The sequence below is a fragment of the Leptonychotes weddellii genome, chromosome X (genome assembly GCF_054177405.1).
Source record: "Leptonychotes weddellii isolate Sample4059 chromosome X, ASM5417740v2, whole genome shotgun sequence".
In the NCBI taxonomy this organism is placed as follows: domain Eukaryota; kingdom Metazoa; phylum Chordata; class Mammalia; order Carnivora; family Phocidae; genus Leptonychotes; species Leptonychotes weddellii.
Genome location: NC_138385.1, coordinates 61,997,090 through 62,012,855, shown reverse-complemented (window position 1 = coordinate 62,012,855; position 15,766 = coordinate 61,997,090). Strand labels below are relative to the sequence as shown.

At 39.1% G+C, this 15,766-nt stretch overlaps 1 protein-coding gene across 1 annotated transcript in view; it reads right to left on the bottom strand.

Moving 5' to 3' along the window:
* VSIG4 (V-set and immunoglobulin domain containing 4) overlaps nt 1–15,766 on the bottom strand; it is a 52,798-nt gene that overhangs the window by 13,360 nt on the left and 23,672 nt on the right. Inside the window, exon 6 of the mRNA XM_081808775.1 lies at nt 2,716–2,822. Within this exon, the coding sequence (XP_081664901.1) occupies nt 2,771–2,822 (52 nt within the window). The 3' untranslated portion in view covers nt 2,716–2,770. The remainder of the gene's footprint in view (nt 1–2,715; nt 2,823–15,766) is intronic.

Sequence of the window (15,766 nt, the reverse complement as noted above, 5' to 3'; positions counted from 1 at the left end):
GGAGTTGCCCCCAGCTAAGGGAAGGAAGCAGAGCAAAACTCCAAATTCAGTACTGTTGCTACCAATCCAGTTCCTGTCGGGAAATGTAATCAAAGGAACACTAAAGCCTCAAACTATTTGAAGACTCATTAATAGCACTTTCATTAAAAATACCTCACAGTTAATTTTTATTTGCTGCACATTTTCTCCAGACTCAGGTCCTAAGACCCAGAGGAGCCATACTGAACCATTTCTCTGACCAATGGTATGCTTTGATGCATTTACATTAAGAGCCAAAATGTCAAGGAGGGTCCTTCTTACCTTTCAAAAGAGGGCACTTCAAGGGAAGAAAGGCCCTTAAGGAGTGCATGACCACTTGAGCAGAATTTATGCTTAGCACTCCAAGATTTGGAAATGTACCAAAGAATTGACTTATTTTCCCCCACCAGATAAAATAGCCCTTACAAACCAGAGTTTTTCAGTGACATTAAAGCATTTTTCTACCTTTAGCTGCTTTTCTTTGATAACTGACTTTCTCTTCCTTTGCACCTCCTGACCTCAGGGGATGGGCTTCAGGGATCTGCCACTGTCTTTCTCTAAACATTCTTTCTCTATGTATCTTGTATCTCTATCACTTTGTGTATGTTTCTAAGAGATCTCATCTCTTCTGTGCTGAGACTCCCACATGTCTGTATGTGGTATCAAACCACATAATATAATAACAAAGGTTAAGATATTTGAGCAAAGTCAACCAGTTTAAAAGTGCAAGATATGAACCCAAGTAGTCTGGTTCTAGAGCCTGTATATTAAAGTATCATCCATTTTGTCTTGCTTTTAATTTCATCATTCAGAGCCTCTCACCCCTTGCCCCTTGTCCCAGTTGTACTAGGTTTATTCTAAACCTTATATCTTTTTTTTGGTTGTTGTTTATGAGAAACAGACTTTATTATTTATTTATGTATGTATGTATGTATGTATGTATGCATTAGTGTTCAACGATTCATTAGTTGCATATAACACCAAGCTGGTATAGCCACTCTGGAAAACAGTATGGGGGTTCCTCAAGATATTAAAAATAGAGCTACCATGTGACCCAGAAATTGCACTACTAAGTATTTACCCCAAAGATAGAGGTGTAGTGAAAAGAAGGGGCACCTGAACCCCAATGTTCATGGCAGCAATGTCCACAATAGCCAAACTGTGGAAGAAACTGAGATGTCCTCATATCTTTTTTCTAAGGTTTATTTATTTATTTATTTACTTGAGAGAGAGACAGAGACAGATACAGAAGAGAGACAGAGAGAGGGAGCAGGAGAAGGGGGGAGGAGAGGGAAAAGGAGAGGGAGAGAGAGAAAATCTTCAGCAAACTCCCCACTGAGTGCAGAGTCCACTGGAGTCCAATGTGGAGCTGGATTCCACAACCATGAGATCATGACCTGAGTTGAGGCTTAACCAACTGAGCAACCCAAGTGCCCCTCCAAACCTTATATCTTGAGTTAAGCTATTCCCCTGCCTCCCATTTTCTTTCCATTTCTCTGTACCTGTTACAGACATTTGGAGGCTTAATTCAAGTCCTGTTTTCTCTACAAAACGTTTCTGAAACATGCCATTATTAGGATATCTAACAATTTGATTGCAATTAGTGTAGTATCTCAGAATCACCTCAGAATCTTTTCATTGATCTCTTAGTGTTCAAGGATAAATATCTTTTCAATTTTTTTTAACTTTTTCAAGATCAGAGACACGTCTTTGCTTGTACTCACATAGATTTAGCACAATACCTAGGTACATACTTCTACTGAACCCATTCTCCAAATCTAAATAAATATTGGTTTGACAACAGTTCAAATTACTTGAATCTGGAATGAATGATTTCAGTCCATTGAAACAGTGTTAAATTAAATAATCAATTGCCTTACCAGTTAATCACTTTATGTTTATCAGAATGTAATCAGATTGAGCTGAGTGCCAATCAGTGCACTGAGTAATAATTGTATACTCCTTTCATATAACTCTCACAACAGTCCTGAGAATGACTTCCCACCTACTGAATGAGCTAATCCTTATGACTTGCATGAAAAATATTGTTACATGTCAGGCCACTTTTCATGGAGGAGTGTCTAACCAGGATCAATATTTGACGATAGCTTTCCAAAACAGGGCAAAGTTGAATTCTTTCAGTGTAGAAGTGTAAGAGTTTGTGTCCATCTCTTTTTATTTTTTAAAAATTTTTTTAAAGATTTTATTTATTTATTTGACAGAGAGAGACACAGCAAGAGAGGGAACACAAGCAGGGAGAGTGGGAGAGGGAGAAGCAGGCTTCCCAAAGAACAGGGAGCCGGCTGGAGGGCTCAATCCCAGGATTCTGGGATCATGACCTGAAATGAAGGCAGACGCTTAATGACTGAGCCACCCAGATGTCCCTGTCCATCTCTTTTTAAAGGGCTATAGATTAAGCCAGTGCCTTATTATAAATTAGAATACAGATAAGAAAGGTTCCTTAGGAGAATCCTTTTAATGTGAAACCAGCAAAAAGGCTTAAGGTTTTTATTAAGTGTTTTATAGCAAGCTAGCTAGCTATAATGTTATAGAAGGATATATATTGTCTATCTATCTATCTATCTATCTATCTATCTATCTATCTATCTATCTAATCTATCTATCTATCTATCATCTATCATCTGAATAAGAATCCTTAAGTAAGTTCATACCTTTTCACTCAACATTTCCACTTACCTCTAGAAACCTATCCCAAGGAAATAAAGGTTCTGACAAAGACATCTGCACAAAGCTATTCAGTGCTTCCAGAGGTTACATTTTTTGCCAGTACAGCAAGCTGGACACTGGAAATAGAAATTAAATTGAGTTATAAAAAGACAAAATTATTTTTCTTGTACATGTATGTTTATAAATTTACTGAGATTCATACCTGATATAGATAGACAAACATATACATATACATATAGATTTATGGTGGACCACATTAAATGTTCCAGGGAATGGCTAAATAAATATGGTATAACTGCAAGAGATAACATAGAACCATTTCAAAGAATATTTACCAACAGGGGGAAATGTCAATTTTATGACATTAGGTGAATAATGGAGGACACAACAGAGTGTAATGAGTATAATCTCAATTAAGAAAAACAAGTAATACAAACACACATACCCACACATTCAGAAAAAAAGACTGGAAAGAAATGAACCAACAAAGTTAACTGTGGATGTTTCTTGGTTGTGGGATTATGGGATTTTTTTCCATTACATATATTTTCTTCTCTGTATTTCGGGGGGATTTTCCCCAATGATCATTATTTTTTATTAATTTATTTTATCTGAGTATAGCTGGCACACAATGTTACATTAGTTTCAGGTGTATAACATAGTGATTCAACAAGTTTATACATTATGCTATACTCACCATGAGTATAGCTACTATCTTTCACCATACATTACAATACCATTCACTACATTCCTTATTGGTAAAGAAGTTAAACTGTCGCTATTTGCAGATGACATGATACTCCACATAGAAAACCCTAAAGACTGTATGAAAAATTTACTAGAAGTAATAAATGAGGAGGAGGGGGCAAAATGGCAGAGGAGTAGGAGACCCCATTTCAATGGGTCCCCTGAATTTAGCTGGATATCTACCAAACCATTCTGAACACCCACAAAATTAGCCTGAGATGTAAGAATATATATCTGGATCTCTACAAGCAGAAAAACATCACCTGTCATGAGGTAGGAAGGGCAGAATCCTGAATCTGTAGGCAGATATAGGAAGATAAGCAGAAGGGGGAGGGAGCCACCATAAGCTGGTGCCTGGAAAGTGACATAACACTGGAGCACAAAAGCATCCTGCCCCAGAGAGCAGGCAAAAACTTGCAGAGCGGTAGCAGCCATGAAAGGGCTTTAAAGCAGCACTCAAATAGGATCCAGGAGCTGCAGGGGGCATGCGTGCAAACCTGGGACTGCTCCTGGTTTTAGAAACACAAAGGACAGAGACAAGCCCTGGACCCTAGATGGACCACAGAGAAGGTTGTTGTGGGCATGCAGAGCTCATGGAAGGCTGTGATTTTCAGCTGCACCTACAGAAATGGAGACTGTGTGTTCTGGAAGATGCAGAGAAGAGCAGACTGGGATTTCTCAGCTCTGGGACAGAAATCTGGGTGTGGCCATTTTTGCTCTGACCCTCAGAAGAGGCTCAGAAAGCCTACCAGAGAACAAAAGCTCAAAAATCCAGTTTCCACTGAGCCCAGCCTCCCAACAGGGGGCAGGGCAACTCTGCGCAAGCAAGGTTGCCTGAGAAACAGTGGGCAGGCCCCTCACCCAGAAGACAGGCTGGGAGAACAAGAGGACAACAACCCTAGAGCCACCATAAAACTGTAAAACCCCAACACCAGGGCAAAATATTATATTGAGCTCCAAGCGTTGCTTCACGGCTTGTGTATTTTTCAGATACAACTCTCTTTTTCTTTTTATTCTTTCTCTTATTCTTCTTCTCTGTTTGGTCTTTTTACCTTTTTCTCATTTCAACTAGATGTTTAATATATCATATTTCATAGTAGTTTTTAACTTGTACTTCTCCACACATATTTTTTTATGGATATATGCTTCAATATAGTCTGTTTTTCCCTATTCAATATTACCTTTATAAATATATACCAGTATTACTTTTCCTGTAATTCTGGGAAGTAGTGTCCTCTAACAAATAGAAAAAATACATCCAGGGAAAACTGAAACACCCTACTTTTTTGCCCACAATGAAGAGTATAGCCTCTCTCTCACTACCCCCCTTTTTAAAAACATTTTAAAAATTCAAAATTTTATAAATTTTATTCTTTTGCTTTGTTTTTTTCTGTGGTGGCTTCCAACAACACCAGATATTTCCTGGGGTGCATCCTGGCTTGGGTCGTGGTTGATATTTTGGACTCTGTACATTCCCTCAGCCATCCCTCAACAGAATAACTAGGAGGAGGAAATCCCAACAAAGAAAAGAACCAGAGACAATGTCCTCAGGCACAGATCTAATGGGTATGGATATAAGCAAGATGTCAGAGATAGACTTCAGGGTATCAATTATGAAGTCAATAGCTAGGCTTGAGAAAACTATGAGCCACAATATAGAATCTCTAAGGGCAGAATTAAGAGCTAATCAGGCCAAATTTAAAACTAATATGAATGAGATCTAGTCTAAACAGGATACTCTAAAAGCTAGGGTAAATGAGGCAGAAGAACAAATTAGTGATCTAAAGGATAAGCTAATACAAAGGAGGGAAGGGAGCAGGGAAAGGATGGCAGAGGAGAGGGGGACCCTATTCCAAATGGTCCCTGGAATTGAGCTGGATATCTACCAGACCACTCTAAGCACCCACTAAATCAGCCTGAGATGTAAGAAGATCTGGATCTCTACAAACAGAAGATTGAAGGTGGTAGGTTTCAAGGTACAAAGTGGGGAGCCATGATTCCAAGGGTAGATATCGGAGGATAAATGGCAGCAGGAGGGAGCCTGGCCATGGGGATCCTACACCGCCAGTGAGCGATAACCTCCCGCGCTGGAGACCGGGCACAGACTCACACATCGGTAGCATCAGGGAAAGGACTTTAGATGGAAACTGGAGCAGCGGGGCCATGTGTGCGAACTGTGGGTGGCTGGAGGTTTTAGAGGCACAAAGGGCAGAGACGTGCCCCAACCTGGAGGCAAGACAGGGAGTGCTGTGGAGGGGTGCACAACCCAGGATGCTGCAGTTTATAACAGCACAGACAGAAACAGAGAGACTGTGGCCTGGAGAGCTCACTGAAAAACAGACTGCGATCTCTCTGCTCTGAGGCAGAGGGTTGGAAAAAGTCTCTTCGAAGAGAAACAGAAAGCCACCAGGGAAAGCCGCCAGAGAACAAAAGCCACAAAAAACCGGTTCCCACTAAGCCCATCCCCTGCCACAGGGGGACAGGGGAACTCTGCCCAAACAGGGTTGCCTGAGAAACAGTGTGGCAGGCCCCTCCCCCAGAAGACAGGCTGGGAGAACAAGAGGCCAGCAACCCTAAGGTCCCTAGAAAACAGGTGCATCTTGCTTGGGTTCTAGTCAATAATTTGGACTCTATACAATCCCTCAACCACCAGAATGATGATGAGGAGGAACACCCAAAATAGGAAAGACTCAGAGATTATGATTTATGCTGCAGATTTACAAATGGATGAAGATATAACCAAGATGTCAGAGATGGAATTCAGGCTAGCAACAGTAAAGACAATAGCTAGAATGGTGAAATCAATAAATGGCAACATAGAGTCTCTGAGGGCAGAAATGAAAGCAGAATTGGAGGAACGTAAAAATGCTATCAATGAGATCCAATCTAATCTAGATAATCTAACAGCTAGGGTAAGTGAGACAGAAGAACGAATTAATGACCTGGAAGACAATTTAGTAGATAAAAGGGGAAAAGAGGAGGCCAGGAAAAACAACTCAGAATCCATGAAAATAGAATCAGAGAAATAAGTGACACCATGAAGCATTCCAATGTCAGAATTATTGGAATCCCAGAGGGGGTGTAGAGAGAGAGAGGACTAGAAAATATATTTGAGCAAATCATAGCTGAGAACTTCCCTAATCTGGGGAATGAAACAAACATTCGTGCCCTGGAGGCAGAAAGGACCCCTCCCAAGATCAAGGAAAACAGGCCAAAACCCCAGCATGTATTAGTAAAACTCGCAAATCTTAGAACCAAGGAAACTATCTTAATGGCAGTTAGGGGGAAGAAATTCCTTACATACAAAGGTAATGGCATTAAGTGGGAAAAGATTCCTTACTTACAAAGGGAGGAACATCAGAATAGCGTCAGACCTATCCACAGAGACCTGGCAGCCAGAAAGGCCTGGCAAGACATATTCAGGGAACTAAATGAGAAGAACATGCAGCCAAGAATACTTTATCTGGCAAGGCTGTCAATTAGACTGGATGGAGAGATGCAGAGCTTCCAAGGCCGGCAGAAACTGAAAGAATATGCGACCACTAAGCTGGCCCTGCAAGAAATATTAAGGGGGATTCTATAAAAGGAGAAAGACCCCAAGAGTGATATACAACAGAAATTTACAGGGACAATCTATAAAAACAATGTCTTCACAGGCAACATGATGACAAATAATTCATATCTTTCAATAATCACTCTCAATGTGAATGACCTAAATGCTCCCATAAAAAGCACAAGGTTGCAGATTGGATAAAAAGACAGGACCCATCCATATGCTACCTACAAGAGACTCATTTTGAACCTAAAGATACATCTAGACTGAAAGTGAAGGGATGGAGATCCATCTTCCATGCCAGCGGACCTCAAAAGAAAGCTGGGGTAGCAATTAATTAATCAGACAAATTAAATTTTAAACTAAGACTGTAGTTAGAGACACAGAAGGACACTATATCATTCTTAAAGGGTCTGTCCAACAAAAAGATCTAACAATTGTAAATATCTATGCCCCCAACATGGGAGCAGCCATCTACATAAGCCAACTGTTAACGAAAATAGTCATATTGATAACAATATGGTAATTGTAGGAGACCTCAATACTCCACTCTCAGCAATAGACAGATCATCTAAGCTGAAAATCAACAAGGAAACAAGAGCTTTGAATGATACATTGGACCAGATGGACCTCATAGGTATATACAGAACATTCCACCCTAAAACAACAGAATACTCATTCTTCTCGAATGCACATGGCATTTTCTCCAGAATAGACCACATAGTGGGTCATAAATCATGTCTCAGCTGATACCAAAAGATTGAGATTATTCCTGGCATATCCTCAGACCCCATTGCTTTAAAACTGGAACTCAATCACAAGAGAAAATTTCGCAGGAATTCAAACACTTGGAAGCTAAAGACCACTCTGCTCAAGAATGTTTGGGTCAACCAGGAAAACAAAGAAGAACTTAAAAAATTCATGGGAATCAATGAGAACGAAAACACATCGGTCCAAAACCTATGGGACACTGCCAAGGCGGTCCTAAGGGGGAAATACACGGACATCCAAAACTCACTCAAAAAAATAGAAAAACCCTGAATTCACCAACTAACTCTACACCTTAAAGAACTAGAGAAAAAGAAAGAAATGATGCATAAGCCATGCATTAGAAGAGAAATAATTAAGATTAGAGCAGAGATCAATGAATTAGAAACCAGAAACACATTGATCAGATCAACAAAACTAGAAGTTGGTTCTTTGAAAGAATTAATAAGTTCAATAAACCACTGGCCAGACTTACCCAAAAGAAAAAAGAAAGGACCCAAAATGATAAAATTATGAATGAAAAGGGAGAGATCACGACTAACACCAAGGAAATAGAAACAATTCTTAGAAATTATTATTAACAACTATATGCCAATAAACTGAGCAATCTGGATGAAATGGATGCATTCCTGGAAACCTATATGCTGCCAAGACTGAAACAGGAAGAAATTGACAACTTGAATAGGCCAATAACCAGTAATGAGGTAGAAGCAGTGATCAAAAACCTCCCCAAAACAAGAGTCCATGGCTGGATGGACTCTCTGGGGAATTCTACCAAACATTCAAAGAAGAAATAATACCTATTCTCCTGAAGCTTTTAAAAAATAGAAACAGAAGGACAGCTTCCAGACTCATTCTATGAGGCCAACATTACCTTAATCCTCAAACAAGGTAAAGACCCCTTCAAAAGAAGGATTTCAGACCGATATCCCTGATGAATATGGATTCCAAAATCCTCAACAAAATCCTAGCTAATAGGATCCAATAATACATTAAAAGGATCATCCACCACGACCAAGTGGGATTTATCCCTGGGACGCAAGGGTGGTTCAACATTCACAAATCAATCAATGTGATAGAACACATTAATAAGAGGAGGGAGAAGAACCATATGGTCCTCTCAATTGATGCAGAAAAAGCATTTGACAAAATACAGTATCCTTTCCTGATTAAAACTCTTCAGAGTATAGGGATAGAGGGAACATTCCTCAAGTTCATAAAATCCATCTATGAAAAACCCACAGCGAATATTATATTCAGTGGGGGAAAGCTGAGATCTTTTCCCTTAAAACAGAACACATCAAGGATGCCCACTCTCACCACTATTGTTCAACAAACTACTAGAAGTCCTAGGAACAGCAATCAGACAACAAAAAGAAATAAAAGGTATTCAAACTGGCAAAGAAGAAGTCAAACTCTCTCTTTTCACAGACGACACGATACTTTATGTGGAAAACCCAAAAGACTCCACCCCCAAATTACTAGAACTCATACAGCAATTCAGTAATGTGGCAGGATACAAAATCAATGCACAGAAATCAGTTGCTTTCTTTTACACTAACAATGCAACTGTAGAAAGAGAAATTAGAGAAACAATTCCATTTACAATAGCACCAAAAACCATAAGATACCACGTAATAAACCTAACCAAAGAGGTAAAGGATCTATACTCTAGGAACTACAAAACACTCATGAAAGAAATTGAAGAAGACACAAAAAGATGGAAAAATATTCCATGCTCATGGATCGGAACAGTAAACTTTGTTAAAATGTCTATGCTACCCGGAGCAATCTATACCTTCAATGCCATCCTGATCAAAATTCCAATGACATTTTTCAAAGTGCTGGAACAAACAATCCTAAAATTTGCATGGAATCAGAAAAGACCCCAAATTGCCAAGAAAATGTTGACAAAGAAAAACAAAGCTGGGGGCATCACATTGCCCAATTTCAAGTTATATTACAAAGCAGTGATCACCAAAACAGCATGGTACTGACACAAAAAAAGACATATAGACCAATGGAACAGAATAGAGGACCCAGATATGGAACCTCAACTCTATGGTCAAGTAATCTTCGACAAAGCAGGAAAAAATATGCAATGGAAAGAAGACAGTCTCTTCAATAAATTGTGCTGGGAAAATTGGACAGCCACATGTAGAAGAATGAAACTTGACCATTCTCTAACACCATACACAAAGATAAACTCAAAATGGATGAAAGATCTAAATGTGAGACAGGAATCCATCAAAATCTTAAAGGAGAACATAGGCAGTAACCTCTTTGACATCGCCCACAGCAACTTCTTTCAAGATACATCTCCAAAAGCTAGTGAAACAAAAGCAAAAATGAACTTTTGGGACTTCATCAAGATAAAAGTTTCTGCACAGCAATGGAAACAGTCAACAAAACAAAGAGAAAACCCACAGAATGGGAGAAGATATTTGCAAATGACACTACAGATAAAGGGCTGGTATCCAAGATCTATAAAGAACTTCTCAAACTCAGCACCCAAAAAACAAATAATCAAGTCAAAAAGTGGGCAGAAGATATGAAAAGACACTTTTCTGAAGAAGACATACAAATGGCTACCAGACACATGAAGAAATGTTCATCATCATTAGCCATCATGAAAATTCAAATCAAAACCACATTGAGATACCACCTTACACCAGTTAGAATGGCAAAAATGGACAGGGCAAGAGACAACAAATGTTGGAGAGGTTGTGGAGAAAGGGGAACCCTCTTACACTGTTGGTGGGAATGCAAGTTGGTACAGCCACTTTGGAGAACAGTGTGGAGGTTCCTCAAAAAATTAAAAATCGAGCTACCCTATGACCCAGCAATAGCACCAATGGGTATTTACCCCAAGACACAGATGTAGTGAAAAGAAGGGCCATATGCTCCCCAATGTTCATAGCAGCAATGTCCGCAATTGCCAAACTGTGGAAAGAAGTGAGATGCCCTTCAACAGATGAATGGATAAGGAAGATATGGTCCATATATACAATGGAATATTACTCAACCATCAGAAAGGATGGATACCCAACTTTTACATCAACATGGATGGGACTGGAGGAGATTATGCTAAGTGAAATAAGTCAAGCAGAGAATGTCAATTATCATATGGTTTCACTTATTTGTGGAACATAAGGAATAGCATGGAGGACATTAGGAGAAGGAATGGAAAAATGAAGGAGGGGAATCGGAGGGACAGTGAACCATGAGAGACTATGATCCCTCAGAAACAAACAGGGTTTTATAGGGGAGGGGCTGGGAGGATGGATTAGCCCGGTGATAGGTATTAAGGAGGGCACGTACTGTATGGAGCACTGGGTGTTATACGAAAACAATGGATCGTGGATCACCACATCAAAAACTAATGATGTATGGTGACTAACATAACATAATAAAATTAAAAAGAAAAAGAAAGGAGGGTAGTTAGGCAGTCTAAGGATAAACAACTAGAAGCCCATGAGATCAGAATTAGAGACATCAATGACACCATGAGATGTTTCAAAGTCAGAATTATTGGGGTCCCTGAAGGGGTGGAGAGAGATAGAGAAGACTAGAAGATATATTTCAGCAAATGATAGCTGAGAACTTCCCTAATCTGGGGAAGGAAACAAACTTTCATGTCAAAGAGGTAGAGAGAACTCCTCCCAAGATTACTAAAAATAGATGAACACCAACACCCCAGCATAAAATAGTAAAATTTCCTAATCTTAGAGCCAAGGAAGCTATCCTGAGAGCAAGTAGGGAGAAGAGATTTCTTACGTATGGAGGGAGGAACATCAGAATAACGTCAGACATGTCCACAGAGACCTGGCAAGACAAAAAGGGCTGGAAGACATATTCAGGGTACTAAATGAGAAGAACATGCACCCAAGAATACTTTATCCAGTAAGACTGTCACTCTGAACAGAGAGAGACAACGACCTTCCAGGACTGGCAGAAACTGAACGAATATGTGACCACCAAGCCAGCCCTGCAAGAATTACTAAGAGGGATTCTAAAAAAGAAGAAAGACCCCAAGAGTAATATAGACCAGAAATTTACAGAGACAATCTCTAGAAACAGGGACTTTATAGGCAATATGATGGCACTAAATTCATATCTTTCAGTAGTTACTCTCAATGTGAATGGCCTAAATGCTCCCACAAAAAGGCACAAGTTTGCAGATTGGATACAAAGACAGAATCCATCCATATGCTGTCCACAAGATACTCATTTTGAACCTAAAGACACCCCCAGGCTGAAAGTGAGGGGATGGAGGACAATTTATCATGCCAATGGACCTCAAAAGAAAGCTGTGGTAACAATTCTCATATTAGACAAATTAGATTTTAAACCAAAGACTGTAGTAAGAGTTGTAGAAGGACACTATATCATACTTAAAGGGTCCATCCAACAAGAAAATCTAACAATTGTAAATATCTATGCCCCCAACACGGGAGCAGCCAACTACATAAGCCAGCTGTTAACCAAAAAAAAAAAAACAAAAAACAAAAAAACAAAAAAATCATATTGATAACAACACATTAATAGTAGGAGACTTCAACACTCCACTCAGAGCAATGGACAGATCATCTAAGGAGAAAATCAACAAAGAAACAAGAGCTTTAGGGCGCCTGGGTGGCTCAGTTGGTTAAGTGATTGCCTTCGGCTCAGGTCATGATACTGGAGTCCCTGGATCGAGTCCCGCATCGGGCTCCCTGCTCAGCAGGGAGTCTGCTTCTCCCTCTGACCCTCCCCCCTCTCATGTGCTCTCTCTCAAATAAATAAATAAAATCTTAAAAAAAAAAAAAAGAAACAAGAGCTTTGAATGACACACTGGAGCAGATGGACTTCACAGATATATACAGAACATCCCACCCTAAAACAACAGAATACTCATTCTTCTCGAATGCACACAGAACTTTCTCCAAAATAGACCACATACTGGGTCACAAATCATGTCTCAACCGATACCAAAAGATTGAGATTATTCCCGGCATATCCTCAGACCCCAATGCTTTAAAACTGGAACTCAATCATAAGAAAAAAGTTGGAAGGAATTCAGACACTTGGAAGTTAAAGAGCATCCTGCTAAAGAATGATTGGATCAACCAGGAAATGAAAGAAGAACTTAAACAATTCATGGAAACTAATGATAATGAAAACACATTGGTCCAAAACCTATGGGATACTGCAGAGGTGGTCCTAAGAGGGAAATATATAGCCATCAAGCTTCTCTCATAAAATTAGAAAATCCCAAATGCACAAGCTAACCTCAAACCTAAAGGAGTTAGAGAAAGAAGAGCAAATAAAGCCTAAACCAAACAGGAAAATTAGATCAGAGATCAATGAAATAGAAACCAAAAAACAGTAGAACAGATTAAAGAAACTAGAAGCTTGTTCTTTGAAAGAATTAATAAGATCGATAAACCTCTGGCCAGACTTATCCAAAAGAAAAGAGAAAGGACACAAATTAATAAAATCATGAATGAAAGGGGAGAGATCATGACTAACACCAAGGAAATAGAAACAATTATTAGAAAGTATTACCAGCTATAATATGCCAACATATTAAGCAACCTGGAAGAAATGGATGCCTTCCTGGAAACTTATAAACTACTTACATTGAAACGGGAAGAAATAGACAATCTTAATAGACCAATAACCAATAACGAAATTGAAGCAGTAATCAAAAACCTCCCAAAAGACAAGGGTCCAGGGCCAGATGGCTTCCCAGGGGAATTCTATCAAACATTTAAAGAAGAAATAATACCTACTCTACTGAAGCTGTTTCAAAAAATAGAAATAACTTCCAAACTTCCAAACTTCTTCTATGAGGCCAGCATTATCCTGATCCCAAAATCTGGTAAAGACCCCATCAAAAAAGAGAATTACAGACCAATATCACTGATGAACATGGATGCCAAAATACTCATTAATATCCTAGCCAATAGGATCCAACTGTACATTGAAAGGATTATTCACCTCGACCAAGTGGGATTTATTCCTGGGATGCAAGGTTGTTCAACATTCACAAATCAATCAGTGTGATACAGCACATTAATAAAAGAAAAGACAAGCTCCATATGATCCTCTCTATTGATGCATAAAAAGCATTTGACAAAATACAACATCCTTTCCTGATTAAAATTCTTCAGAGTGTAGGCATAGAGGGAACATTCCTCAATATGCAAAAAACCATCTATGAAAAGGCCCAACAGCGAATATCATTCTCAATGAGGAAAAACTGAGAGCTTTTCCCTTAAGATCAGGAACACCCATGACAGGGATGCCCACTCTCACCACTATTGTTCAACATAGTGCTAGAAGTCCTAGCCTCAGCAATCAGAGAACAAAAAGAAACAAAATGCATCCAAATTGGCAAAGCAGCAAACTCCCTCTCTTTGCTGATGACATGATACTTTATGAGGAAAACCCAAAAGATTCCACCCCCAAATTACTAGAACTCATACAGCAATTCAGCAAGGCAGCAGGATAAAAAATCAATGCACAGAAATCAGTTGCTATTCTATACACTAACAATATAACTGTAGAACGAGAAATTAAGGAATCTATTCCATTTACAGTAGCACAAAAACAGTCAGATACCTAGGAATAAACCTAACTAAAGAGGTAAAGGATCTATACTCTATAAACTACAGAACACTTATGAAAGAAATTGAGGAAGACACAAGGAGATGGAAAAATATTCCATGCTCATGGATTAGAGTAATAAAGATTGTTAAAATATCTATGCTGCCCAGAGCAATCTATACTTTCAGTACCCTCCCTATTAAAAACACCATTGGCATTTTTCAGGAGGTGGAACAAAAAATCCTAAAATTTGAATGGAACCAGAAAACACCCTGAATCACCAGGGGAATGTTGAAAAAGAAAACCAAAGCTGGAGGCATCACAATGCCTGACTTCTAGCTATATTACAAAACTGTGATCATCAAGACAGCATGGCATTGGCACAAAAACAGACACATAGACCAATGGAACAGAGTAAAGACCCCAGAAATGGACCCTCAACTCTATGGCCAACTAAACTTCGACAAAGCAGGAAGAATATTCAATGGCAAAAAAAGACAGTCTCTTCAATAAAAGGTGCTGGGATAATTGGAGAGCTATATACAGAAGAATGAAACTGGACCATTCTCTTACACCATACACAAAGATAAACTCAAAACAGATGAAAGATCTCAATGTGAGACAGGAATCCATCAAAATCCTAGAGGAGAACATAGGCAGTAACCTCTTCAACATCGGCCACAGCAACTTCTTTCCAGACACATCTCGGAAGAAGTTGCTTCAGCTGAGGTCGAAGAGGTTGCTGCCTGTGTTCTCCTTTAGGATTTTGATGGACTCCTGTCTCACATTGAGGTCTTTCAACCATTTGGAGTCTATTTTTGTGTGTGGTGTAAGGAAATGGTCCAGTTTCATTCTTCTGCATGTGGCTATCCAATTTTCCCAACACCATTTGTTGAAGAGACTGTCTTTTTTCCATTGGATATTCTTTCCTGCTTTGTCAAAGATGAGTTGACCATAGAGTTGAGGGTCCATTTCTGGGCTCTCTATTCTGTTCCATTGATCTATGTGCCTGTTTTTGTGCTGGGTGTTATGCACAATGAATCATGGAACACTACATCTAAAACTAATGATGTAATGTATGGGGATTAACATAAGAATAAAAAAATAAAAATAAAAATAAAAATAAAATTTTTTGGCATTTCATGGGTTTTCAGATGGAAAGGAAAATAAATATGTGTACTCAGACAACAACAACAACAAAAAAGACACATCTCTAAAGGGAAGGGAAACAAAAGCAAAAATGAACTTTTGGGACTTCCTCAAGATAAAAAGCTTCTGCATGGCAAAGGAAGCTGTCAACAAAACTAAAAGGCAACCCACGGAATAGGCGAAGATATTTGCAAATGACCTAGCAGATAAAGGGCTGGTATCCAAGATGTATAAAGAACTTCTCAAACTCAG